The 25,717-nt window shown below is 33.9% G+C and overlaps 1 protein-coding gene across 11 annotated transcripts in view; it reads left to right on the top strand.

Annotated features, from left to right (window-relative positions):
* Positions 1-25,717, top strand: part of LRBA (LPS responsive beige-like anchor protein) — a 721,151-nt gene that overhangs the window by 220,724 nt on the left and 474,710 nt on the right. For all 11 annotated transcript variants that reach the window (XM_077846317.1, XM_077846318.1, XM_077846323.1 and 8 more), the window contains one exon: positions 2,645-2,706. In XM_077846317.1, coding sequence (XP_077702443.1) covers positions 2,645-2,706 — 62 coding nt within the window. The remainder of the gene's footprint in view (positions 1-2,644; positions 2,707-25,717) is intronic.

Here is a 25,717-nt window from a genome sequence, read left to right as displayed (position 1 = left end):
TGAGTTTAGCAATAAGGAAAAGAAATGGTAATAGAGGTGGGATAAATAGTCTTTGGTGAAGAAATTATAGTTGTCTTTGGTCATGAAATTCCAGAAAAGTATAAAACTCTTGGTTTTGGTATCCTGAGTTTATCTTTTTTGAAGAGACTAAAATTGCCTGTCTTTGAAAAATGAACCAAAATTTAAACCAAGCAAAATGCATCTTACCATTATTCTGAGAGTTTTTTAAGGAAGTTAGATTATGAGCCTTATCAGATCTCTGAGCCTACAAACAGTACCTTGTTTACTTTCTCTTTAACTGGGGCAATAATAGGATGTGTGGTGTATAAATGAAAATTAAAATTTCAGCAACTTAGAACTTCACTCTAAGTGTTGTTTTAGGGCCTACCTTCAATTAATTCTTAGAGTCTGAATGTAAATCTGAAGATTTACTGGTTTAAAATTCGTTTTTCCTTTTCCATACGTGCATCCAGTGTCACCCAAAGGCAGAGAGAGAGAGAGAGAGAGAGAGCGAGAGAGAAATAGATAATTATGTTGTGCGTGCAGCCTGATACCATGTCCTTTATTGGTGATATTTCTTGTTGATTTGTTCCTGAGGTTATATATTTTTGTTTACAGTGTTAATACCTTTTATACAGAGAGCTTGTTATTAGACATCTTTTATAAGGTCTTTTCTGTCTTCTAAAGCCCTTTCTCATTTAAAATTTAATATACCACTCACCTTGGCCCTCTTCCCCATCTTTGCAAATCTACCAAACCCCACTCCAAAAAAAAACAAAAAACAAAAAACAAAAAACCCCAACAACAACACATGAATTGTTCTAATCAAACTGTGAAATGTTATTCATTTTACTGTCATTGAACACTCAACTCATTGATCATTGAATTCTACCTTTGGATGGTCCAAGGCCTTTATTTGGTCATTATTGTTCTTTTTCTGAGTGTGTAAAAAAGGCTGAACCAGATCAGAGCCCAAATGTTTTGTCATTAAAGGAAAGTTGGTAGGACTTCTGGTTTCTCTAGAATAAAGCAGTTAGGAATAATGACCTAAGTGTAAATAGATCTGAATTTGCTTTTTGGACGTAGTAGCTTTTGAAGTTGAAGTATAAGGAACTTCCTAGTTGTTTACATTTTATGAAAAGCAACAAGGTTTCCTACCAGTAGAGGGCTAAACCAGCAATGAGATGGACTATTGCTATGTTCTTCCTTTTGGCCTTGTTATTAGACTATAGAGCTTATGCTCATTTCAGCTCTACAGAAACCATAATTTAGTTAATGAGTTTTTTTTTTTTAAAGATTTTATTTATTTATTCATGAGAGACACAGAGACAGGCAGAGACATAGATAGAGGGAGAAGCAGGTTACCCATAGCCCAATGAGGAACTTGATCCCAGGTCCCCAGGATCATGCCCTGAGCCAAAGGCAGACGCACAACCACCGAGCCATGCAGGCATCCCAATGACTTGCTTTCTTAATACAACACATAGACATTCTGTAGCTAGTTTTTATGCTGGTGCTGACACTATTACCATCATTATTTCCATGTTGTACATTTTTTCAGACATTGAGAAAAATGATTCTTTTCGAAAAAGTGAAGGTGGGAACAACCTATTTAACATGAATGCTATTTATAAGGCTAGCACATAGGATTGTATGCCATCAGTAGGTATGAGGCATCATGACTAAAAGAGGTAAGGAAAAGAACTAAAGAGCTAGAAGTTTAAAGAAAGGAAATAGGATGGAATGGGATGCCTGTGAGAGTTTTAATGGGAAGAAAGAAAGAAGATAATTTTGTAGGGTATGTAAGGGGCCATCAGGAATTCTTTTAGTTGTTTCACCTGAATTCTAAACTTGTGTTTGCTTAGAAGAATATAGAATGCACAATTATAATTTTTCTGATTATTAGTAATGTAACTTAGTGCTTTTAATTATGGGGATAACATACTGGTTATGAAGTGTTCTTTGAACTTTTTTAGATTTTGTTGGTAATCAAAACTAAGAAAGTCTTTAGATATATATTGTTTAAAAGTTCCTGAAGTGTTTTTGGTGAATGCAAAGGAAACAAAAGAGAAAATGTAAATGAATTTATTTATAAGAAATCAAGAATATATAACAGAGAATGCTTGCACTTCTGTTAAGGTTTAGTGTGAGGTCACAGGTCAAGATACTAATAAGAGTGTTTGGGATGTCTGCTGCCATGAAACAAAATGGAAACTTGATTGATAGCTAGAGGATTGAAGGGAGAGAGTGTGGTGGAGAAAGCAAAGGTCAGAGAGCCATTTCCCTTCTCTGCATGTATAACAATCAACTCTCCAAAACAAATGTAGATGATATTGATCAATATGGCATATGTTGTGCACATTTCTGAGTATTGTGAAATATGCCATTATATATAGAGTTCTAATATTTTAGTAGTTTGAATACCAAAATGAAATAGTTTACAAATAAAATCGTGGTACTTTTGATACCAAGTTTAAAGTAATTACAGAGTACCTTGTTTACTCATCTGATCAAATATGTGTCGGTTTGGTTCTTAGGAAGATGTTAAATTTTATTTTAAGAACTAATTTGGATAAAGTTGTGTAACAGATCCTTCCTACTTTTTTTACTTTGTAATTTTTCTTTTAAATTCTCTTTAAAATAGGTCTGGTTTGCATGAAGTCTAGTAGTTCAGTTGTGGAATTGGTTATGCTACTGTGTTCTCAGGTGAGTAACAAGAATAAATGTTGGATTAAAAGTAAATTCTTGCATGAATTTATTTTACAAGGAAGTTATTGTTTTAGTAGAAATTTTTGCTGTGATAGTATTTTGAGCTTGCAGTTTTAAAATAATTATTTGTATTGCTAAAGTGTCACTACTTATCTTTGATAATAGCAGATAATTTTGTAGTGAGTGCTGAGAGAAAACAGATGAATGAGAAACAGATTTTTAGAATCACATTAAAAAATGTCTAGAGCAAATGATCTTGAGGTAGCTAAATTTCTTTGCTGCATATATTAAGGTTATAGAAACAGATTTATTTCTATACCTTGTGGAGTGCCTCTCTGAGTCCCCCAGGAATAATGGGTTTACTTCCCTTTTGTGTAGAGGTTATAAAATGAGTGATAAATAATTTTGAATTCTTGTCATTGCTAATTATTTTTGACACGCAGAGTAGATTTGGAAAAACATCAACAAAAATATGGCAGCCATCATAATAAGATGTAGTAAAAATAAATTCCTAAAGCAAAATTGCTTTCAATGTTCAGAGAAATTTTATACCTCAGGTGATTAAACTTTAATGGTTTTTAGAAAACTTATATAAAAAATCCTATATCTTGTGATGGTTTTTCTTTTCTGTTTTGTAATTAAACAAATGAATGTTTTTATTGAGAGTTTTCTTTGTAGTCTTTTAAAAATGATATCTTGCTGGTAGTAAATTCCCCTACTTAAAACTTTAAAATAGGCTTTTTTAATAGGAAGGGTATTGGTCTAGAGGTCAAGGGTTCTGACCCATTTCAAAACCTTTGACCTTCATTTACAACTCTTGTGGTTTACTTGCCTGACGAATAAGGATAATGCAAAATTAATGTTTCTTTGCATCGATTTATTCATTTTAGTGCCTGTATTGCCAAATTTATTTAGACTGTGCTGACGGACATTTCATGAATACAAATTAAAGAATCATAGAAGGTGTGAAAAATCAATACTATGCATTGTCAATAAAATGCAAGAAGAACAATTACTTCTAGAGATTACACCTAATGGATTTTTATAATGAACTTGTGAGAAGTATTTATTTTTCTAGTGAGCTTATTATTCTTAGATTTAGCAAGAATCACATTTTTATAATTTAATTATCTCTTTTAGGAAACTCCTTTCCTTTAAAAAGCTTAGTGAAGAAAATTTTTCATTAACTAATCTGATTTGAAATAATTGCCTATTTATTTCTTGGATCAAAATAACCATATGCCATTCTTAAATCAATATAAAATTACCCTTACATTTAAGAAGAATTTGTTTAGTTTTGGGTGTTTCTTCACAGAGTATGAAATTGTTTATAGTGACATAATTGTTTTATAGGTAAATTTTGATAGCAATATTCCACTTTTTCATTTAGAAGAATATATTCTTGATACATCAAAGCTGTTTTAGATAGTATATTACATAGTTGAACATTAGAAGCTAAAAAGATGAAGAATGACATGTTTTAATGTACCTATTTGTCATGTATGTCACAGTGCTGCTTAATACTAATGCAATCAAATGGGATCTGAAGATCATTTAGTAAGTTGCAAAAGTCAGATATTCTCAAGATTTTTCTTTGAATAGAATCAAATACATTATTGGTTATTTGAAGTCCTTACCATTTTTTATGAGTTCTTCAAAAGTTCCATGGCATCTCTATAAGATGTAGCACAGTGTGAAAAATGATGTGAAAAATGAAGCCAGAATTAGCTCCAGATGTATACAGATTGTTCCGGGGTGATAATTACATTTTTCACTTTGAATTTTCCTAATTCAAAGAGGTCAGATTGGCAATCACAAAAGTGATTTATTTTGTTAAGAAGTGAACTGTCTTTTTCTACATGAAAGCTTAAGAGATATGAAATTGAATTTGAAGTCGACATTTTGCAGATACTGGGTGGGGATGACTTGAGTTTGATTGATAATTATTTTTAGTCTGAGATAGGGTGGGAAGTGAAAAGCTAGCCTATTGCTAAAATTCTAATTAATTTTTTAAGGGGAGATGGAGAGGATTGAGTGCCAAAGATCAAAAGATCAGGTCAAAGACTCCTTTTTAATCACATAAATAATGGGATATGCTTATGAACTTAACATCTGCAAATTTGATTTAAGACTTTACAAATTAGTTGGTGTTAATATCATGACAATCAGCCATGTTCTGATTATTTTCCTTGAATCCATTCAAAACTTTCTTTTTACATTCCTTTAAATAAGGTGTTTAAATTAGCCACATTTTATTACAAAAGAAAGATTAGAGCTTAAATTTTAAGAAATGTGGAAATGATCACATTTGGTTTGCTGTCATTAAGACCAAACAGATGACTATATATTTTCTTGAAGCTTCAACTAGGATTATATTTTTCAATATTCACTCATTCATTTCATGTTTTATCTCATTTACATTTTAACATTGTTAAGGCAAAAATCCTATTATTTAGAGTTGAAATGCTTTCTTGACATACTCTGCATTACATTTTTGAGTAAATACAGAAGATTTATTAAATTAGGTTTATTCATATATTGAATCCCATGTAAAGTAACTCAAGAGCTACTTAAGCTTTAAAGCTGGATTTAAATTTTTTTTTACTTCTTTAAAATAAGATTGTATACATTCTTCAGGAAACTGTGTACTCACTGATGCATGGAAAAAAATTGAACAAACTCTCAATTATACTTCAGATTTAGGTTTTTACAAGCATGTAACTTACTTGTACATAGTATTTGTTGTGTATGTGTATAAACCTTGTAGAAATCTATATGAATTTAAAGAAAATGCTAAATATTTCAAATACTATTACTCTAGCATTGTGTAAAGTGTATCATGCTCATTTGACATTAATATCATTCTTGAAAGAATTGACATTGCATTCAAGGCCACTTTATAAAAGCGTTGCTTTGCTCATCCTAATTCAGTCTGACATACATTCCAATAACACTACCTCCCTTCTTGGGTTTAAAGCTAAATTTATGACTGTGCATTGTGAAGTGCATCATTTAAAAATGGTTTCAACCCAAAACATCTAATAAATAAATAATGTGTATGGCTACTCAGTAGTAGACTTTCTAGACTAGAAATCATTCCATCGGATACTCAACAGTCCACTATCGGAGAGGGCTGTCAGATAAATCTTATGGTAGCTGCATTCATGTCCTGTAAATCACATATTATTGTCTGAGCCTTCTGCCAGGTCATCTATTCTTTTCCCATTTATCAGAAATGCATAGAGTATATAGGAAAACTAGAAGCACCATGTAGTCTGGCCTGGCATCCTGTCTGAGTAATTAATTAGCAGCAAAACTTAAAATACTATTAGTCTGATTTTTCTGTAAGTTTTTTTTTTTTCTGTAAGTTTTTTAATCAAAATATGTAGATTGTTGCTATTTTGGACATTTTTTTTCCCATGAAGGTTATGATGGAAGGCTTGGTCATTTTAGATTCAGGTGTTTCTTTCTATACCCCTGAATTACAATTTAAAATTCATAATAGGAACCAGATGTTGCCATTTTTATGATTCTTTTATGTCAGTTTTGTGTTTGGATTTTTGCCATTTGAGGTTTTCTTCTTGAATCTTTGTAGTAAAATGTTTTTTCATCCTCAGTCTTCTATAATTTCTTTTTTTCTAAATCTAGCTTTCTTCTTTTTTTTTTAGTTTATCTCTTCTAAACATTTGATGTTCATGTTACTTTTATTACATTTATTATTACTTTTTATTTTGTGAACTTTTTCTTTTTGTAGTTTTGATGAATATTTTGAGTAAAGTAGATAATTGGCATACACCAAGGTGGGGCAGGGGAAAGAAAGCAAACCAACTCTTTACCATGGCATAAAAGTGTCCTTCACTATTAGGCCTCAGTTACTGCTTAGATCTCATTTCTTACCACATTGTTTTTATAGTCTCAAGCTAATTTATAGGTTCTCAAATGATGCTGAACAATTTAAAGTTACCCACATATGTGCCATCATAATTTTGTCTCTTAGCATGGGCTTTTTCTTTCCCTAAAATTTCCTCCTTCAAATTTGGGGACTCCAATTGTTGACTTCTTCTCATCATTCAGAACTCAGCTTATTAATTGTTCTCTTCTCAGATAATCATTTCTGTAGTTGGTGTCTTTTTGCTTATCCTCATTTTAGCACTCTTTATAGAATGTACCACCAATTTTAGGTATACCTGCAGCACTTATTACTTATTTATTGTCAGCCTCCCTCTCTGTACTCTAATGTTCCATAAAGGTAGTATATCTTTCTGTTTTGTTAGTACCAAATATACCTGGTACTTAGCACAGTCCCTGGCACATGATGACTGCTTAGTAAATATTTATAGATAAATAATCCAGCTTCCAGCTACATGGTCGTCTTTCTGGAGATGGAAAGCTTCCACAGAGCTTGCTTGCTTGCTTTTTGCTAGCTTGATTTATTTACTTATCTTTATAGTTTTTTATTCAACTTCTACTTAGCATACAGTGTAAAATTAGCTTCAGGTGTACAATACAGTGATAGGACGCTTCCATACATCATGGATGCTCATCACAACAAGTGTACTCCTGAATCCCCATCCCCTATTTAACCATCCCCTCCTATCTCCTCTCTGGTAGCCATCAGTTTGTTCTCTATAGTTAAGGGTCTGTTTCTTAGTTTGTTTCTCTCTCTCTCTCTTTTCCCCCTTTGCTCATTTTTTTCTTGAATCCTACATATGAGTGAATTCAAATGGCATTTGTCTTTCTCTGACTTATTTTGCTTAGCACAATACTATCTAGCTCCATCCACATTGTTGCAAATGGCAAGATTTCATTCTTTTTTTGTGGTGGAGTAATATTCCATTTTACACACACACACACACACACGTACTACATCATCTTTATCCATTCATCAGATGATGGACATTTGGGATGTTTCTGTAATTTGGCTATATGATGCTTCTATAAACACTGGAGTGTGTTTATCCCTTTGAATAAATATTTTTGTATTCTTTGGGCAAATAGTGCAATTGCTGGATCATATGATAGTTGTATTTTTAATTTTTTGAGGAACCTCCCTACTGTGTTCCAGAGTGGCTACATCAATTCGCAGTGCCACTAACAGTACAGGAGGGTTTCCCTTTCTCCACATCCTCATGAACACTTGTTTCTCATGTTGTTGATTTTAGCCATTTTAAAAGATGTGAGGTAATACCTCATTGTAGTTTTGATTTGAGTGTTAAGTATCTTTTCATGTGTTTGTTGGCCATTTTCATATGTCTTTGGAGAGATGTTTGTCCACGTCTTCCCATTTTTTGATTTGGATCATTTATTTTTTGGGTGTTGAATTATAGAAGGTTTTGTTTTGTTTTTGTTTTTTTTTTAAGATTTTATTTACTTACAAGAGACACAGAGAGTGGCAGAGAGAGAGAGAGGAAGAGACAGGAGAAGCAGGCTCCATGCAAGGAGCCTGATATGGGACTCAATCCTGGGACTCCGGGATCATGCCCTGAGCCAAAGGCAGACACTCAACCGCTGAGCCACCCAGGCATCCCAAGTTGTATAAGTTCTTTATTTTGGGTACCAACCCTTTATCAGATTATGTCATTTGCAAATATCTCTTACCATTTTGTAGGTTGCCTTTTAGTTTCGTTGATTGTTTCCTTTGCTGTGTAGAAGCTTTTTATTTTAATGAAATGTCCCAGTAGTTTATTTTTACTTTTGTTTCCCTTGCCTCGGGAGACATATCTAGAAAGAAGTTGCTAAAGTCAATGTGAAAGAACTTAATACCTGTATCCTCCTGTAGATTTTTCTGGTTTCAGGTCTCACGTTTAGGTCTTTAATCCGTTTTGAATTTATTTTTGTGTATGGTGTGTAAGAAAGCAGCGTAGTTTCATTCTTTTACATATTGCTATCTGGTTTTCTCAATACCATTTGTTGTTCTTTTTCCCATTGGATATTCTTTCCTGCTTAATTTACCATACAGTTGTGGGTTCTCTGGGTTTGCTATTCTGTTTCATTGATCTCTGGTTTTGTGCCAGTACCATACTGTTTTGATACAGCTTTGTAATGTAACTTGAAGCCTGGAATTTTAATGGCTCCAGCTTTGTTTTTATTTTTATTTTTTATTTTTTTTAAAGATTTTATTTATTTATTCACAGAGACACAGAGAGAGAATGAGAGGCAGAGACACAGGCAGAGGGAGAAGCAGGCTCCATGCAGAGAGCCTGACGTGGGACTCGATCCAGGGTCTCCAAGATCACGCCCCGGGCTGCAGGCGGCACTAAACCGCTGCGCCACCAGGGCTGCCCTTTGTTTTTATTTTTTAAGGTTGCTTTGGTTATTCGGGGTCTTTTGTGTTTCCATGCATATTTTAGTATTGTTTGTACTAGTTCCGTGAAAAATGGTGTTGGTATTTTAGTAGGGATTTCATTAAGTCTGTAGATTGTTTAGAGTAGTATAGTCATTTTAACAGTATTTCTTCTTCCAATCTATGAGCATGGATTGTTGTTCTCTTTCTTTGTGTCTTCTTCAATTTCTTTCATCAGTATTATTTATTTTTCAGATCTATGTTTTTCACCTCTTTGGTTAGGTTTATTCCTAGGTATCTTATTATGTTTGGTGCATTTGTAATGGTGTTGAGTCCTTAATTTTCCTTCTGTTGCTTCATTATTGATGTATAGAAATGAAACCGATTTCTGTATGTGACTGTCCTGTGACTTTACTGAATTCATGCATCAATGCTAGCAGTTTTTTAATGGAGTCTTTTGGGTTTTCTGTGTAAAGTATCATCCCATCTGCAAATAGTGAAAGTTCTATTTCTTCCTTGATGATTTGGATGCCTTTTATTTCTTCTTGTTGTCTGATTGCTAGTGGTTAGGACTTCAGTACTATGTTGAATAAAAGTGATGAGAGTAGACATCCCCATCTCGTTCCTCACAGTAGAGGAAAAGCTTTCAATTTTTACCCATTGAATATGATATTAGCTGTGGGTTTTTTTTAATATGGCCTTTATTATGTTGATATATGTTCCCTCTAACCCTACTTTGTTGAATGTTTTTATCATGAATGGATGTTGCACTTCGTTAAGTTTTTTTTTTGCATCTATCGAAATGATCATATGGTTTTTATTCTTTCTTTTATTAATGTGATGTATCATGTTGACAGATTTGTAAATACTCAACTACCCTCACAACCCAGAAATAAATCCTACATGGTGATTTTTTTTAATGTATTGTGTGGTGTGGTTTGCTAGTATTTTATTAAGAATTTTTATATCTGTTTTTAGGAGGATGTTGCCCTGTAATTCCCTTTTTTAATGATGTCTTTATCTGGTATCGATATTGGCATAATGCTGGCCTCATAGAATGAATTTTGCAAATTTTCCTTCCTTTTCTATTGTTTTTGGAATAGTTTGAGAAGAATAGGCATTAATTCTCCTTTCAATATTTGGTAGAATTTGCCTTTAACATCTGGATTTTTGTTTGTTGGGAGTTTTTTGATTACTGATGCAATTTCTTTGCTGGCTATTATTGGTCTGTGCAAGTTTTCTATTTCTTCTTGTTTCAACTTTGGTAATTTATATGTTTTTAGGAATTTATCCATTCTAGGTTGTCTAATTTGTTGGCTTATAGTTTTTAATAATCTCATACAGTTGCTTGTATTTCTGTGGTATTGATTGCTATTTCTCCTTTCTTATTCGTGATTTTATTTATTTGGGTTCTTTGTCTTTTCTTTTTGGTAAGTCTGGCTAGAAGATTATTAATTTTATTGATTTTTTTCAAGGCACCAGCTCCTGGGTTCATCTGTTCTACTGTTTTTTTTTAGTTTCTGTATCATTTATTTCTGCTGTAATCTTTACTATTTCCTTCCTTCTGCCAGCTTTAGGCATTGTTCTTTTTCTAGCTCCTGTAGGTGTAAGGTAAATTGTTTTATATTTTTCCTGCTTCTTTAAGTAGACCTGTATTGCTGTATACTTCCCTCTTGGTACCACTTTTGATGCATCCCAAAAGTTTTGGATCATTGTATTTTCATTTGTATTTGTTTCCATGTATTTTCAAATTTCCTCTTTGATTTCCCTTGTTGACCCATTCAGTTTTTAGTAGCATATTGCTTAATTTCCCATGTATTTGTGGCCTTTCCAGATTTTTTTCTTGTGGTTGACTTCCAGTTTCATAGCATTGTGATCTGACTTCATTTTTACATTGAGTTTTGTTTTGTGATCTAACATGTGTTCTATTTTGGAAAATGTTCCATGTGCACTTGAAAGGAATGTGTATTGTACTGTTTTAGTTTGGAATGTTCTGGATATGTCTGTTAAGTCCATCTGGTCCAATGTGTCATTCATAGCCATTGTTTCCTTACTGTGTTTCTGTTTAGATGATCTATCCATTGATGTAAGTGGAGTGTTAATGTCCTCTACTATTATTGTATTATTATCAATGAGTTCCTTTATATTTATTATTAAATGTTCTATATGTGTGATCTCATGTTGGGTAGTTTAGCATAAATAGTTAAAATTCTTATATCTTCGTTACATTGTCCCCTTTATTATTGTGCCCTTCTTTGTCTCTTGTACAATATTTGTTCTAAAGTCTGGTTTTCCGATACTTGTTTGTTTGCTTGTCTGTTTGTTTTTGCTTTCTTTTGACCTTCATTTGCATGATAGATGTTTTTCCATCCCCTCACATTCAATCTGCAGGTATCCTTAAGTTTATAATGAGGTTCTTTAGGTAGCACATAGAGAGGGCTTGTGTTTTTATCCATTCTTGACACTCTAAGTCTTTTGATTGGAGCATTTTGTCCATTTGCATTCAAAGTAATTATGGATAGATATGTATTTATTGCCATTTTATTGTTTTGTGGTTGTTTCTGGAGAGTTTCTCTGATTCCTTTTTTTTTTTTTTAAGATTTTATTTATTCATGAGAGACAGAGAAAGGCAGAGACATAGGCAGAAGGAGAAGCAGACTTACTGCGGGGAGCCTGATGTGGGACTCAATTCTAGGAATTCAGGATCATGACCTGAGCCAAAGGCAGATGCTCAATCATTGAGCTACCCAGGCGTCCCTCTTTGATCCTTTCTTGTCTTTCTCTTATATTTTGCTGATTTTCTTTTGTGATGTATTTCTTTTTCTTTATTCTTTATATGTTTATTAGTGACTTTTGTTTTTTGATTTTAAAGATTTTATTTATTCATGAGAGAGACACCGAGAGACAGAGAGAGGCAGAGACATAGGCAGAGAGAGAAAGCAGGCTCCATGCAGGAAGCCCAATGTGGGACTTGATCCCTGGACTCTGGGATCACGCCCTGAGCCAAAGGCAAATGCTCAACTGCTGAGCTACCCAGGCATCCCTGTTAGTGACTTTTGATATCTGGTCACCATTAGGTTTGTATATAACAAGTAGTAGTCTGTATTAGGTTGATTGATGTTCAAGTTTGAACCCATTCTTTTCTAATCTCTTTCCCACACGTTAGGTATATATTACTATATTTTATATCTTTTTGTGTGTGTGAGTTCCTTTACTGGTTTTTGCAGAAGTACTCATTTGTGCTGCCTTGTGTTTCTTGCCTTTACTTTGTTGCTTTTGGCCTCTCCTTTCCATTCAGAGTCTGCTTTCATGTTTTTTGCAATGCTGGTTTAGTGGTCACAAACGTTTAATTTTTGTTTGTCTGGAAAAATTGTTATTTCTCCTTCTATTCTAAATGATTTCCTTGCTAGGTAGAGTATTGTTGGCTGCGGATTTTTCAATTTAGCACATTGCATATATCATGCCACTCCCTTCTGGCTTATCAGATTTTTGGTGAAAAATCTCCAGCCAGCCTTATGAATTTCCCTTGTAAGTAAGGGCCTCTTTTAAGATTTTTTTCTTTGTCACTGTATTTTGCAGATTTAATTACAGTATGTCTTAGTGTTGGCCTGCTTTGTTGATTTTGGTGGGAGTTCGTTGTGCCTCTTGGGTCTGGATGTCTGTTTCATTTCACAGATTAGGGAAATTTTCAGCTATTTCTTCAAATTTTCTGCCCCCTTTTCTCTCTCTTTTTCTATAATGTCTATAATATGAATGTTACTACGTTTGATGGAGTCACTGAATTCTCTAGGTTTATTCTCATTTTGTATAATTCTTCATTCTCTCTTTTTTTCAGCTTCATTGTTTTCTATTACTTTGTCTTCCAGGTCACTAATTTGTTCCTCTGCTTCTTTAGCCTTATGTTTATTGCATCAAGTCTATTTCTGATCTTATTTATTACACTCTTCATTTCTGACTAATTCTTTTTTAACTCTTTTATCTCTAGGATAAGGGTCTCACTGATGTCTTCTTTTCTCAAGCCCATTGAGTTTCTTAATGATCATTGCTTTAAGTTCTCCATTAGACATATCACTGAAATTTGTTTTGCTTAGATCTCTGGCCATGGCCTTATCTTTCATTTGGGATACATTACTCCATTTTGGGATCTTTTATAAGCTTTTGCCTTCTTCTCTGGGTTGGAAATGCCATTTATGTTATGCTCCTGAAAGTAATGGCTCATGAAAAAGGTTATGTAGTACTCAGAGCCTGACACCTCAGGAAGTGTCTCCTGTGTGTGCTGCATGTGCACTGCTATTGTGTTCTTTCTCTTTATCCTTCAAGCCAGTTGTCTAACGGGGCTTTCCTTGCCTGCTGTGGGCAGTGTTTTTGGTGCCTGACCTGGAGAAGGGTGAGTTTTAACTAGGTGCCCTATGGCCTGCTTGTGAAATAAGACATATCAGACCTCCATTGCAATTTTTACCCTGTGAAACTCTGGTCAGAAGTCATGGTGTGGGGGCTTTGTGCTGGTTTTCTGTGGGAGGGCCTGTCTTGCTGGAATTGAGGCATGTGTGACAGGCAGTTCCGCTAGGCACTAGGGCTTGATGGAAGCAAGTTAGGCAGCTAGTGTTGGGGTTATGCTGCTCCCTGAAGGTGACTGTGTTTACTGAGGAGCAGAGAAGGGAAAAGGTGCCATCCACCTCTGAGGAGCCATTTGTGTGAATGCTGCCTTTCAGGGACACTTCTGATAAGAGTGAATAATCTCCCCACTGTGTGCCCTAGGGGTTTCTCAGATCCCTGTTTGTATGCACCTCATATCCAAGTTGTTTGCCTGACTTCACTCTAGGAGCAAGGCAGTGCCCTTGGGGCTCTTTGCTTCCCAAGCCTGCTGACTTTCAAAACTTCAGGCTTTAAGCCCCACTGGTTGTAGGATCTCTAGAAATTCAACCCCTCTCATTTTCCAAGCCAGTGTCTTTGGGGAAGTGTTCTCCTTGTGCATTTCCCTGTGTGTGCTTCACTTTCTCACCTTTCTCCATGCCCGAGGCTACTTTCTCTCCACAGTAGCTGTGATCCTCTTCTCCCCTAAACCATTCCTCTGCACATCCTACTTTCTTCCATGTGGCCTCTTCTCTCCCTTTAGTTTGTACAGTTTGTTCTGTCAGTCTTCAGGTCAATTTCTGGGGTATTAAGGTTGATTTGATATTTACCTAGCTGTGTTCATGGGACATGGTGAGCCTAGAGTCCTCCTCCCCAACCATCTTCCTGCTTACTTTTCTGCAGAGCTGTGAATTTATCTTATCTGGGTCCTTCTCTCTATGCCTGCTTATGGGTATATATTCTCTTATTTAGCAGACATGTATCATATGCTTTTAAGGTAAACCCCTCCTTTTAAAGAAAGTACGATCAAACGAGAGAGACAAGTAATTGTAGTACAACGTATAAATTTATAAAGACTAGAAGTGAGACATAAAAATAAAGGGACAGGGAGTGGAGTTAGTGCTCAATATATTTCTGTTTTTGAGTAGATCATTTTAGGTGACTATAACTTGGAGTCAGAAAGTTTTTTGAGTTCCATTTATATTTTTATAATTTCAGTACCTATAGTTTTCCTTGGTTGGATTTGTGGTGCCAGGTACTTGTTTGGATCGTTCTCATTATCCAAAATTTCTAGTAAAAGCAAATCCCTGTTTGTGTACTGTGTGATAATAATGGGTATTTTGTGAAAGAAGTTATATTGTGGTAAATGTTGTTTGAATTTAATTAGCTTTCTTTACTGGAGGCCTGTCAAGTCCTTTAGTAAATGTGTGTGTCAGCATGTGCACATGTGTATTGTTGAACGTGTAATGGAACTAATATTAGCATATTTGAAAATAGAATCATCTTTGTGGCCATAGAACATGTGGATGATTTTTATAAAATACAATATGAAAGACGTTTTTGTTGCTTCAGGGGTAATAAAGTGAATAATGCAGGAAGTATCTCTTTTAGTACTCTGCTTTTGTTTTTCGCTTCTCCAATCACAGTGACTGAAGAAAATCACTAGATATGCAAAATTAGTTATTTTTTTTAATTAGTTATTTTCTTCATGAAATATTGTGATTATTTTTGCTTCATTTAGAAGAAATTATCTCAAGTCATTTGTTCTCTCTCCTTTGTAGGAAATTTGGATGTAACTCCCACTTTACATGTTGTTTCTGAAGGGATAGATCTTCAGAAGTGATGATAGTAAAAGTTGGTCATTGTTTCTAGAATATTTTAAGTTTAACCAGGATTCTGTTTATGTGTGTGTGTATTTTGTTTTTCTTGTTTTAATGATATAGTACTAACCTTGAGTTTAGGATAAATTCAGACATTTTGATATTAGTTGATTATATGGCTATTTTCTATATTGACTGGATCACATTACATTTTTAGTCAATGTTGTGTTAATTTGGGGATCCCTGGGTGGTGCAGCGGTTTAGTGCCTGCCTTTGGCCCAGCGCGTGATCCTGGAGACCCGGGATCGAGTCCCACGTCGGGCTCCCGGTACATGGAGCCTGCTTCTCCCTCTGCCTGTGTCTCTGCCTCTCTCTCTCTCTCTCTCTCTCTCTCTGTGACTATCATAAATAAATAAATAAAAATTTAAAAAAATATTGTGGTAATTTATGCTGTATAATAAAATTCAAGTATATAGCATAAAGTCTTAAAAGCAGAGTCATAATATATATTATATTAATGGTATTGCATACATTATTATTGAGCCATTTATAGAATTGAACTTTGGTATGCACTTAATGAGGTCCAAGAGGTTCAAAGAAAATGAAGTTAATATATATGAATTTCATATGATTAATTTCTGATGAAATAAATTTTCAGTAAATATTTGTCAAATAAATGAATAAAATTTTAGCAAGAGACTGTAGTTACATAGCCTAATCACAAAATGGCAGGTTCTCTTTACATCTTGTCTGTTTATTCATCCAAACGACCAGGATTTGAGGTAGCTTTCCATCAAAATTTAGATATAATGAAAATGCAAAGTCATTATTAAAGAGTCTTATAAGGTTAAAGAATTAAGAATGAAGATATTACCCTACTGCATAAAGTTAGGCTTTTTCACTGAAATCTGTAGTAATTCTATGTTTTTAAAAGTATAATTTATGTATGAGGTGTTTCCTTGAGACAGTAAAAAAAAAAAAAAAAAAAGAATCTATCTTGATGATCCTTACCCTGAGAAGTGAGTGGAAATAGGAATGCTGGTAGTTCACATTCACCCAGGTAGATTTAAGACTAAACATTATGGGGCAGCCCCGGGTGGCTTAGGAGTTTAGCGCCACCTTCGGTCCAGGGCCTGATCCTGGAAGACCTGGATCGAGTCCCACATCGAGCTCCCTGCATGGAGCCTGCTTCTCCCTCTGCCTGTGTGTCTCTGCCTCTCTCTCTCTCTCTCTCTCTCTCTGTCTCTCATGAATAAATAAATAAAATCTTAAAAAAACAAAAGACCAAACAAATTAATCAAGGGGAGTAGAATTTGCTATTCTGATATGATCTAAAAAAACTCAATCTGTGACACGTGTAAATATTTTTAGCATGGGAATGCATTACTAAAAATCTGTTTATTAAATCTTTATTTAATAAAAATACTCATTTGATGTTTTTTTCCCTTTTATTGTAAAGTAAAAATAATTCTAAATCCTTCTAATTCTTACTTATCCTTTTAGCTTACATGCCCTCAGCATTGATTTAACTCTTAGAGTTAAGTTTATAGTGATGGGTTCTAAAAAAGAGTTAAATTTATAGATTTAAGAGCTCTGTTAGTGTCGTGTTATATTAGAATTTTTATTTCTTTCATTAGATGATAAACTCTTTGAGGTCAGGAAATGATTTCTTGTTAATTTTATTCTGTAGTGTAGTTTTATAATCACAATATAATAAATATTTTATAGATATTTGTAAGTAAATCAAGTTATTTACCTTATTTAGGTAAAATTTCCCCTAAAATTGAGTTTTGAATCATTGAAAAGTATTTAAAGAACAGACATAATTTTGTTTAATGATTGTTCTGTTCAAGTCTAACTTGATGTGAAATATGTTAGCCTTTATACATAAGCTTCAAATCCTTATTATGAACTCTCTTACCTATATTTCCTTGTTTTAAGAAAGTGATATATATTAAGCCCCTTTTACCTGATCAACTTTGGGTCTCAAAAGACCTGGTTAAAAGAGTTATAACTGTTACTTCTTACGAAGAAATGAAGTTTGTGCATTGTAGATTTTCCTCTTTTTGTTGAGTTATTTCTATCACCTTTAAGTCACTAGCTTCAGAAACTTAGCATTTGATTCAGATTTTGCATCTTGTTCTAACAAAAAATATGAACAGGTAGTAGTAGCTCTTACAAATGATACACTTACCAAATGTATTAATACATCGTATGCAAAAGTTTCATGAAAGAAACAAATCTTATATCCAAGTAGAAAGATTTTCACCATTTTGGTTCAAAGTGGTAAAAGTTCCTTGGGTGGCAAAAATTCGCAAAGTTTATTAAGTTGAATGTTGGAAAAAAAATAAATATTGAAACTTATACTTTGATAATGCTGTATATCATTCCATTTTCTTTGTAACCAATCTTATTTTTTCCAATGAAAATAGGACTTTTGGGTCAATTGGCTTCTTTAAGATCAGTTTATTTGTATTTTATTACACACTCTTATAAATAACATAGTAGTATTATAAGATCATTTTATATGGCCCAACAAGGATTAATATAATTTAATATTTCAACCTTTCATAATGTTACCCCTCCTTTTTATTTTTGTATATGTTTATACCTCATCCTTAGAAAGTACTTGTAGAAAATAAGTGAATGTAAATTGTTTCTGAGCTTTGTTATCGTCAGTGTTTAGGACTTTTTGATTATGAATAGGTGAGAATCAGTAGGGTAGTGATTAACATTGGGATAAAAAATAGGCTCCTATTATAGTTACTTATTTTTGCCTTAGAACTGCTGTGAATATTTTATCCTTATAATAGAGAAAGGCTATGAGCATAAGTGTTCTATATTGAAATGCTTAGAATTAGTTTCACGTGCAATAGAAGCAGTTGACTATATAAGAAGAGACCTTTGAGCATGAGAGGAAGTCTGTGAGAATTAGGAAAGGTTAGTCCAGTATTCAAGCTATATTAACTCATTATGACAAATCTTAAATGCACTTCAATAACGTTAAAATACTTAAAATCAGCTTACTAACTTTATGTTCATATGGTAAAATATTTGTGATGTTACTTGATTTAAATTTTTATAACATCTTTTATAAGATGGAAGCATTTCTTTCTAAACAGCAGCAAAAATATTACACAATAAATCAGACTAAAGAACTGCATTTTACTTTCAGAAAATAAAATATTAAGTTGATTTGTGAGTGAACATTAATTGATCTTTAAGTCTGGATGCAGACCTTTTCAATATTAATTTAAAGGGCTTTGTTACAACTGAGGAGAAACATAATTTAACTTTAGATGTAGGATTTATTCTGAAACACAGGCATCCTGTTGATTCACTAGCACACGAGGTTTTAGAAAACATAACCTTTTAAGGTAAATTTTGTGGAACTGGCAGTACACCCCGTGGCTTGGCAGTCTAGTCAGAAGGATGATACCATGCTGACTATATAACTAGATCTTTGAACATTATTCTCAAGGGTGGTAAATGCAAAACAAAGTAATATCAACTGGCACTTAATTCTGCAAGTTCCCTGCTGATTGGGGTATTCATTGAAATAGAACTCTTCCTGACAGGAAGTCAGCCTATGCGTATGGAGACATCTGAAAATAAAGTGTGCTTTAATTTGGCACCCTGCCATTTTACAACCGGGTCTTTAAAATTGGGACTGGGAAGAGAGCAAAAAGGAAGAATACCTGAATGGGAATAATCTAAGCATAACGTTTTTCCTTGGCTTTCATATAATTATGAATACATAATTATATTTTGTCTCTGTTTCTCAGCTCTTCTTGCTTGGTTTTTCTTAGTCTTTTTTTTTTTCTATTTCAAATTAATCTACTGAAGTTAAAATATTACAGAAAAGCTAGCTTAAAAGTATAAAGCTTGAGATTGTCTTTGTTTAATATCAGACCCTGGTAACTTTGTGAAGACTGAGCTGTATTCCCATACCATATATTTTTTCACAAATATTATATAGACTAATTGATTTAATCAGAACATTCAGAGTTCTTAGGATTCAGATTTAAATTTTGCTGTCTGAAGTGTTTACACTCTTTGGCTCAGTTATATCTGAGATAATACAATTATTTTGTACGTTAATACCTGAAACAGATTTAGTATATAATAGCATAATTTAGGAAGGGACAATGATTATATATTACTAATTGCACATATATTCCATTTATTATGCATTTCTTAGGCAGCTGTTTTTAGTTAAGCTGCCATTTTATAATGTGAAAGCCTGTATGCAGTTTTAAGAAAATCTGAAGTTTGAACTTTGATTTAGGCCTGAGTGAAGTAAGAATGAGAATCCTGAAGGCTGTTTGTTTTTCTAGCAGTAAATACCTCAACTGCTGGAGGAAGACTAGATAGAGATGATGTTGTCTCCCTCATGGCAACAGAAGAGGAAAGGAAAAGGATGCCTTGGACAGGATCTTAAGAAGAGGCTGGGGCAGGGAAATACTGTGATGATAGATTTTGAATTTTAATAAATTTTTTCCTCTACCACATATTAACTCTTTAACCTTGGGAAAATGACTTCACTTGCTTGAAACTCAGTTTCTTGAGTGGAACAGGTATAATAAAGATTGTATTAGATAACATGGGAAAGTATATAAAACAGTTCTTAAAGTAGGTTGTAAATTAAAGTTACTAGTTTCTGAATCTGTCAGCATGAAAAACGTTGTGTCTGGGCTCTTAGCACCGATGCAATAAAGAATTAGCAATCTGTAACAAAGTGAAAGCAGAGAACAGTTTTGTGACAGCAGCAGTGTATTCTCTAGGGGAGAGCAGACAGCTTCCCTGAGGTGGAACAATACTACATTGTTTAGTATTGGAAATTAAAGGGTCTATCTGGGCTGGGAGGAGCTGGGACGTATGGGGTTGAGGGGGTGGTCTCTAATGGAGGCTACTTCCAGTCATTTAGGGGACTCTTTCCAAAGACTGAGAGGAAGAGTTTTAGATCCTACAAGGTTTGTACCTGAAGTGTCGTGTCAGCCTTTCTCCATGGAAGCGGGGCAGTACCCGCAGTGCAGATGCATTACAGTGAGTCTAGGGGTTACCCTGGGGCTGAACAGGGGAGCACATGCTTTGCACCTGTGACTCTTGGTCTGTTAGCCCCAGGGTCTTGGAAGCCACAAGGTCAGGATGTTGTGCTCCTGGGCTTATAGTGTGTGGACTATTTATCACTGTCCTCACCTCCAGCTTCAGTCTCTATTCTCCGCTCAAGGACCTGGGTCTCTGCCTTGGGACATTCTTTCTACTGCTCATATCTAGCTTCTACCTAACGAATCTAGTGTTTTATGAGCATACAAAATCTCCCTTTGTTCAGTATTTTCAGTGACTTTTTTTCTTTTCATGAAGTTAATTTGATATTTTAAGTCTTTGCCACACAAATTTAGTCCACCATTTTCTGTAGTGTCTCTTTATATTTTCATTCCTTTCTATGATTATATGCTAGTCTAGTCTATTTTCGTTTTGAACCATAGAGTTTTAGAACTAGGAGAGTTCTCACAGATAAGCAGTTTTTGGCCTTTGCCAAGTAGACAGGGTTAATGGGTAACATTTTTCATAGGCTTGCAAAGGTGATTCTACCATTTTCTGTGCTAGGTATAGTGATAGGTCTTTTTAGGAAAAGTACAATTGATCTTTGAAGAACACGATTTGAACCATGTGGGTCTGCTTATATGATTATTTTTTGGGGGGATACAATACTATAAATGTATTTTTTCTTCCTTATGATTTTCTTAATTACATGTTCTTTTCTCTAGTTTACTTAATAGTAGGAATATTTATAAAATGCATGTAATATACGAAATGAGTCTTAGCCAGGCGTTTAATCAGTAAGGCTTCTGGTCAGCAGTGGGCTATTAGTAGTTAAGTTTTGGGGGAGTCAAAACTATATGCAGAATTTCAACTGTGTGAAGTCAGTGCTCCTAACCCCTACATTTTTCAGGGGTCAGCTGTATACCTGAATACAAGGAGATTGATGGCATTATAAAGGACTATTGCACTCTCATTTTTTTAAAGATCTTTTTTGTATACTTTGGTCCTTTAAACTTATACTACATTACTTTTTTTTCTTTTTTTTAATTTTAAATAGGGAGGGACAAGAGAGAGAAAGAAAATCTTAAGCAGGCTTCACACAAAGTACCAGTCTGATTTGGGGCTCGATCTAACAACTCTGTGATCATGACCTGAGCGAAAATCAACAGTTGGACATTTAAATGACTGAGCCACTCAGGGACCCCTATACCGCATTACTTCCAATACTTCCAATGTGTTACCATAGTTCAGAAATATGTTACTAACAGTTAATGTAGTTCACTGATGACTAACTCTTTTTCCTGGGGAAATATATCATTATCATCAACAGTTGCTTATTATGATGAGTCTCAACTTGAGACCTATCAGAATGAGGGACACAGTAAGGAGCAAAAGGAGGTATCACTTGAAAAATGTCTCTGTAAAGAATCACAGATTATGATCCAGGTTATTCCTTTATTAGTGAAATGACCTTTCTCCTTTTCTATTGATTTTTACCTCCTTCAGTACATTCTGAAAATCTACTTTCCTAGGAGAGTCTCTTTAGATTTCCTAAGATAAGCTATAGTTTACTGTCTTGTCAAATTCAAACTCCTCTGCTTTATTTTCAAGGTCTCTAATAGCTTTGTTTTATTTTATACTTCTATGCTGCCTTGTGAATAGTATTCAAATATTTGACATACTTGCTTTGTACATCATGCCATTTTTTGGGGGTAGTTTATTAAAAACCAAACTCCCTAACCCTAAACCTAGTTTCCACATTGTCCTGATACTTTCCTTCCCACATTATGCATTTATATATAATTAGTATGAAAATGTACACTCTTGTCCTAAATACTGAATGCACACTGCATTCTTTTTGATATGAAAATTATATATTTTGAAATTTATTTGGAAGCTTAATTTATCATTAAGCATTCAATTGAAGCAATAATATTGTCTTTTTTATAAAGATTTTTTTTTAAGTATTCTCTACATCCAACATGGGGCTTGAACCCATAACCCTGAGATCAAGATTTACACATGCTACTGACTGACCCAGCCAGGAACCCCAAAACAGAGATCTTGTCTTATTGGATATCTTGGTTTGTCAGTTTATTCTTGTTATCAGTTACTACATAGTTGAGGGCAAATAAAACTTTGGTTTCTTAGTGTTCCTTTTTAGAGGAAAGATCTGTTCCTTTACCTAAGGAAGCTTATTCATTTGCTTGATCTTTCAGAGTTTGTCTCATCATATTCATATCTATTCAAAAGATTCATATTTGTTTTGTAGCACTAATCTGATTTATGAGAGTAGGATCCTATTTGCTAGTACTTTAAGAAAAAAGGAAGTTAGTAGCAACGAGAAAAGTAATCTTTTTTAAAGAAGCTTTCTATTTCTTATCAGTCCTTGCTCCAACTCTGGACTGTTGCCTTACTTATATGGACATTTGACAGTGATATCTTTGCTTTTGCTAATTGTAAGAAGTTGTTCTTTGTGATATCTGCTTACTACTAGTAGCTCCACAGCCCAGCCTTCAGGTTCATGTAGCCTGAGGGGCCTTATGCTTTGCAAACTAAACTAGCTTTCTGGAACTAAAATAAAACCAATTATAAGTCAGTCACTATTAAAGCCAACACTTGGAGAGGTTGACTTGTTTAAAATTTTTCCAGCTCTTGTCATAATATACTAATTAAAAATGTTTTTATTTCTCTGAACCTTGAATTGTTTGAACTTGTTAGTAAACTTCACTTCAACTTACTGTTTCTGTTGTTATAATTTGATTTCTCTAGTGATAAGATGAAAAATGTCTACTCAGAAATATCTCATGTCAAATCCCTGGAATCTGTGAATGTTACCATATTTAGAAAAAGGCTATTTTGTGTGTGATTCAGTTGAAGATTTTGAGATGAAGGGACACTCCTGAATTGTCGGGGTGGGCCATGCATGCCATCACATCTATTTTTAAAAGTGACAGTTATTAAGAGATAGGGACACAGAGGCACCTGGGTGCCTCAGTAGGTTAAACATCTACCTTTGGCTCAGGTCATCATCTCTCAGGGTCCTGGGATCAAGCCCCAAAAGGAGTCTGCACCTCCCTCTCCCTCTCCCTTTGCCCCTCTCCCTGCTTGTGCTCTCTCTCTCTCTCTTGCTTTCTCTCTCTGTCAAATGAATAAATAAAATATTTTTAAAAAAGAGAGAGACACACAGAGAAGGCAATGTGAAGATGGAATAGAGAGTGATGTGGCCACAAGCCAAAGAACGCTGACAGCCACCAAAAGCTGGAAAAGGCAAGGAACACATTTTCCCCTAGAGCCTCCAAAAGGAGAGCAGCTTTGTTGACACTTTAATTTTAGTTCAGTGAAACTGATTTTGGACTTCTGGCCTCCAGAACTGTGAGCGAAGAAACTTAAAGTTTGTGGCAATTTGTTACATCAGCCACAGGAAGTCAATCTAGCTAGCAGTGCTTTGATGATCTCTGAGTGTTCTTAGTGCAGTGCTCCTCTTGCCTTCACCTAACAGTGTATGATATCTTGAACAAGCATCTGAATATCTGTTATTTGGAAAATTGAATCAGGCACTGTTGAGAAATCAGAGAGTGTGTATCACCTTTAAAATGTTTTACCATAGTTGAGACAAATTACAGTTTGTGACTTATTGACCTATACCCCCCAAAAGTAAAATAAGCTAGTATTGCATGCATTCTTAATAGAGATGAAATTGATAGGAATGAAATACTACTACAGAGATGTATTATTGATTATTTGTTTCATCAGTTCTGATTTATTTGTGCAGCAAAACTGGGTTATCAGGTATTTCATTGTATCATTATTTCGGTTAGGTCAAAGAATGGCCTACCTAATGAAGTTTATCCTAACATATCTTAGGACTTTTGCATTATACTTAAAATTAATATCAACCAAAATCTTATTGATGCATTGATAAATATTTGAAAGAGTTAAGGAATCATTCTGGCTGAAAGTCTTCCTCCTCTTTACCAGGAGAATTATTAACTGTACTGTGATTGGCTACATGTTGTGGCTGTCTAGAACTACTATGTTACTGTAGCATGCAGTGTATGTGTCATAGCATATGTCAGGACCAAAGCTTTATAGGTAGGTATAGCATAAATTTGGAAAAGTTTAATTCTAAAATATCATCATTTCATAACATAAATATAAAAGATACGTTATTTGCCCCTAATGACTATTAAGATGAATGTGATGTTTTGCAGTTATTTTTCACTTGATGTAAAACTGCACTGACATTGAAATCTCACTTTATATTAAGAATTTACTCAGTGAACATGTATCAGTTTACAGTGGTCACTGTTTAGAATGGAAGACCCCAAATGGTTAAACAGCAGGAGAGTTCTCTGTTTTTAGTTAAAAACTGCTGTTTTCTATATGCCTTATTTACTACATGTTTAATTCTTAATGTTGTGTGCTGTGGGATTGGGCATGCTAAAGTCAGCAGAAAGAGTTCTGGTTTTTACATCTAGAGCTATTACTTGCTGTACAATAATAAAGGCACTATTTTATTGGGTTACTTGTAATTAACTTCAGCACTAGGCATTCATATAAATCATTCGTAATCTGTTTTCTTTGGATTTTTATTCTTTTAAACTGGTTTAACGTACTTGCTTTCTGTTATCTTTTTTACATATGAATTGAGGTTGTAATTGCTTTTTGGAATTAGGCTGTCAAAAACCAACATATATGTGAATTTAAGAAATGATTGAGGCAAGCTGATGAATTTTGTATAACATTTTATAGAGATTTGTTACTGAAATAAGTATTCTATACTAGTATTGTTTTGTTGTGAACCTTATTCATTCATGTTAAAAAGTATCTATACAATTGAAAAGTTAAAATGGCAGCAATTATTAATTAGAAAATATTTATCCTTTTTATGTCTTTCAAAATTCTGAGAAAGCATAGACATGAGATTTCTTTGAACTTCTGTTAACTTACATTTAAAAATTTTTAAACATTTGAATCCTCATATATTTTCTATATTATCTGAAAATGCCATTTTAAAGATTAGTAATTTATATTATCCTTTGCTTATAACTTTTTATGATTATTAGTTTAAAATGAAATAAAAATGCAATATAGAGGCAGACGTTTTTGTATTAAAAAAGAAATATTTAAGAAACATGTCTGGCTGAGTTAGTTTCACAGTATATGTTATTTAAAACTAATATTAGAAAACAAAACTTTACCTCTAAAACTACCTTCATTTCATAAATATTTACAATGATTGGTAGAAAGTGTTTAGAAGTATAAGATAATTTTATTTTCTCCCATGATAGAAAATCTTGATGGTCTTATAAAATGATAGGTATGTTGAGGTGTGGGGGATGAGAGGCATGAAGAAAACTGTTTCACCCATGTCATAAAAGCAGTGCTTTTAAAAAATAATGCAGTGGGTAAATATTTTTTATTGTTGCTGAGTACACTAGAGAGTTTAAAAATCTTTTAAAAATAATTAGCCATTTTATATAGTTTTAATGGAAGTCTTTCA

Source organism: Canis aureus, chromosome 13 (assembly GCF_053574225.1).
Source record: "Canis aureus isolate CA01 chromosome 13, VMU_Caureus_v.1.0, whole genome shotgun sequence".
In the NCBI taxonomy this organism is placed as follows: Eukaryota; Metazoa; Chordata; class Mammalia; order Carnivora; family Canidae; genus Canis; species Canis aureus.
Note: the sequence above shows the minus strand (reverse complement) of the source record. Positions and strands in the feature narration are given on the sequence as shown.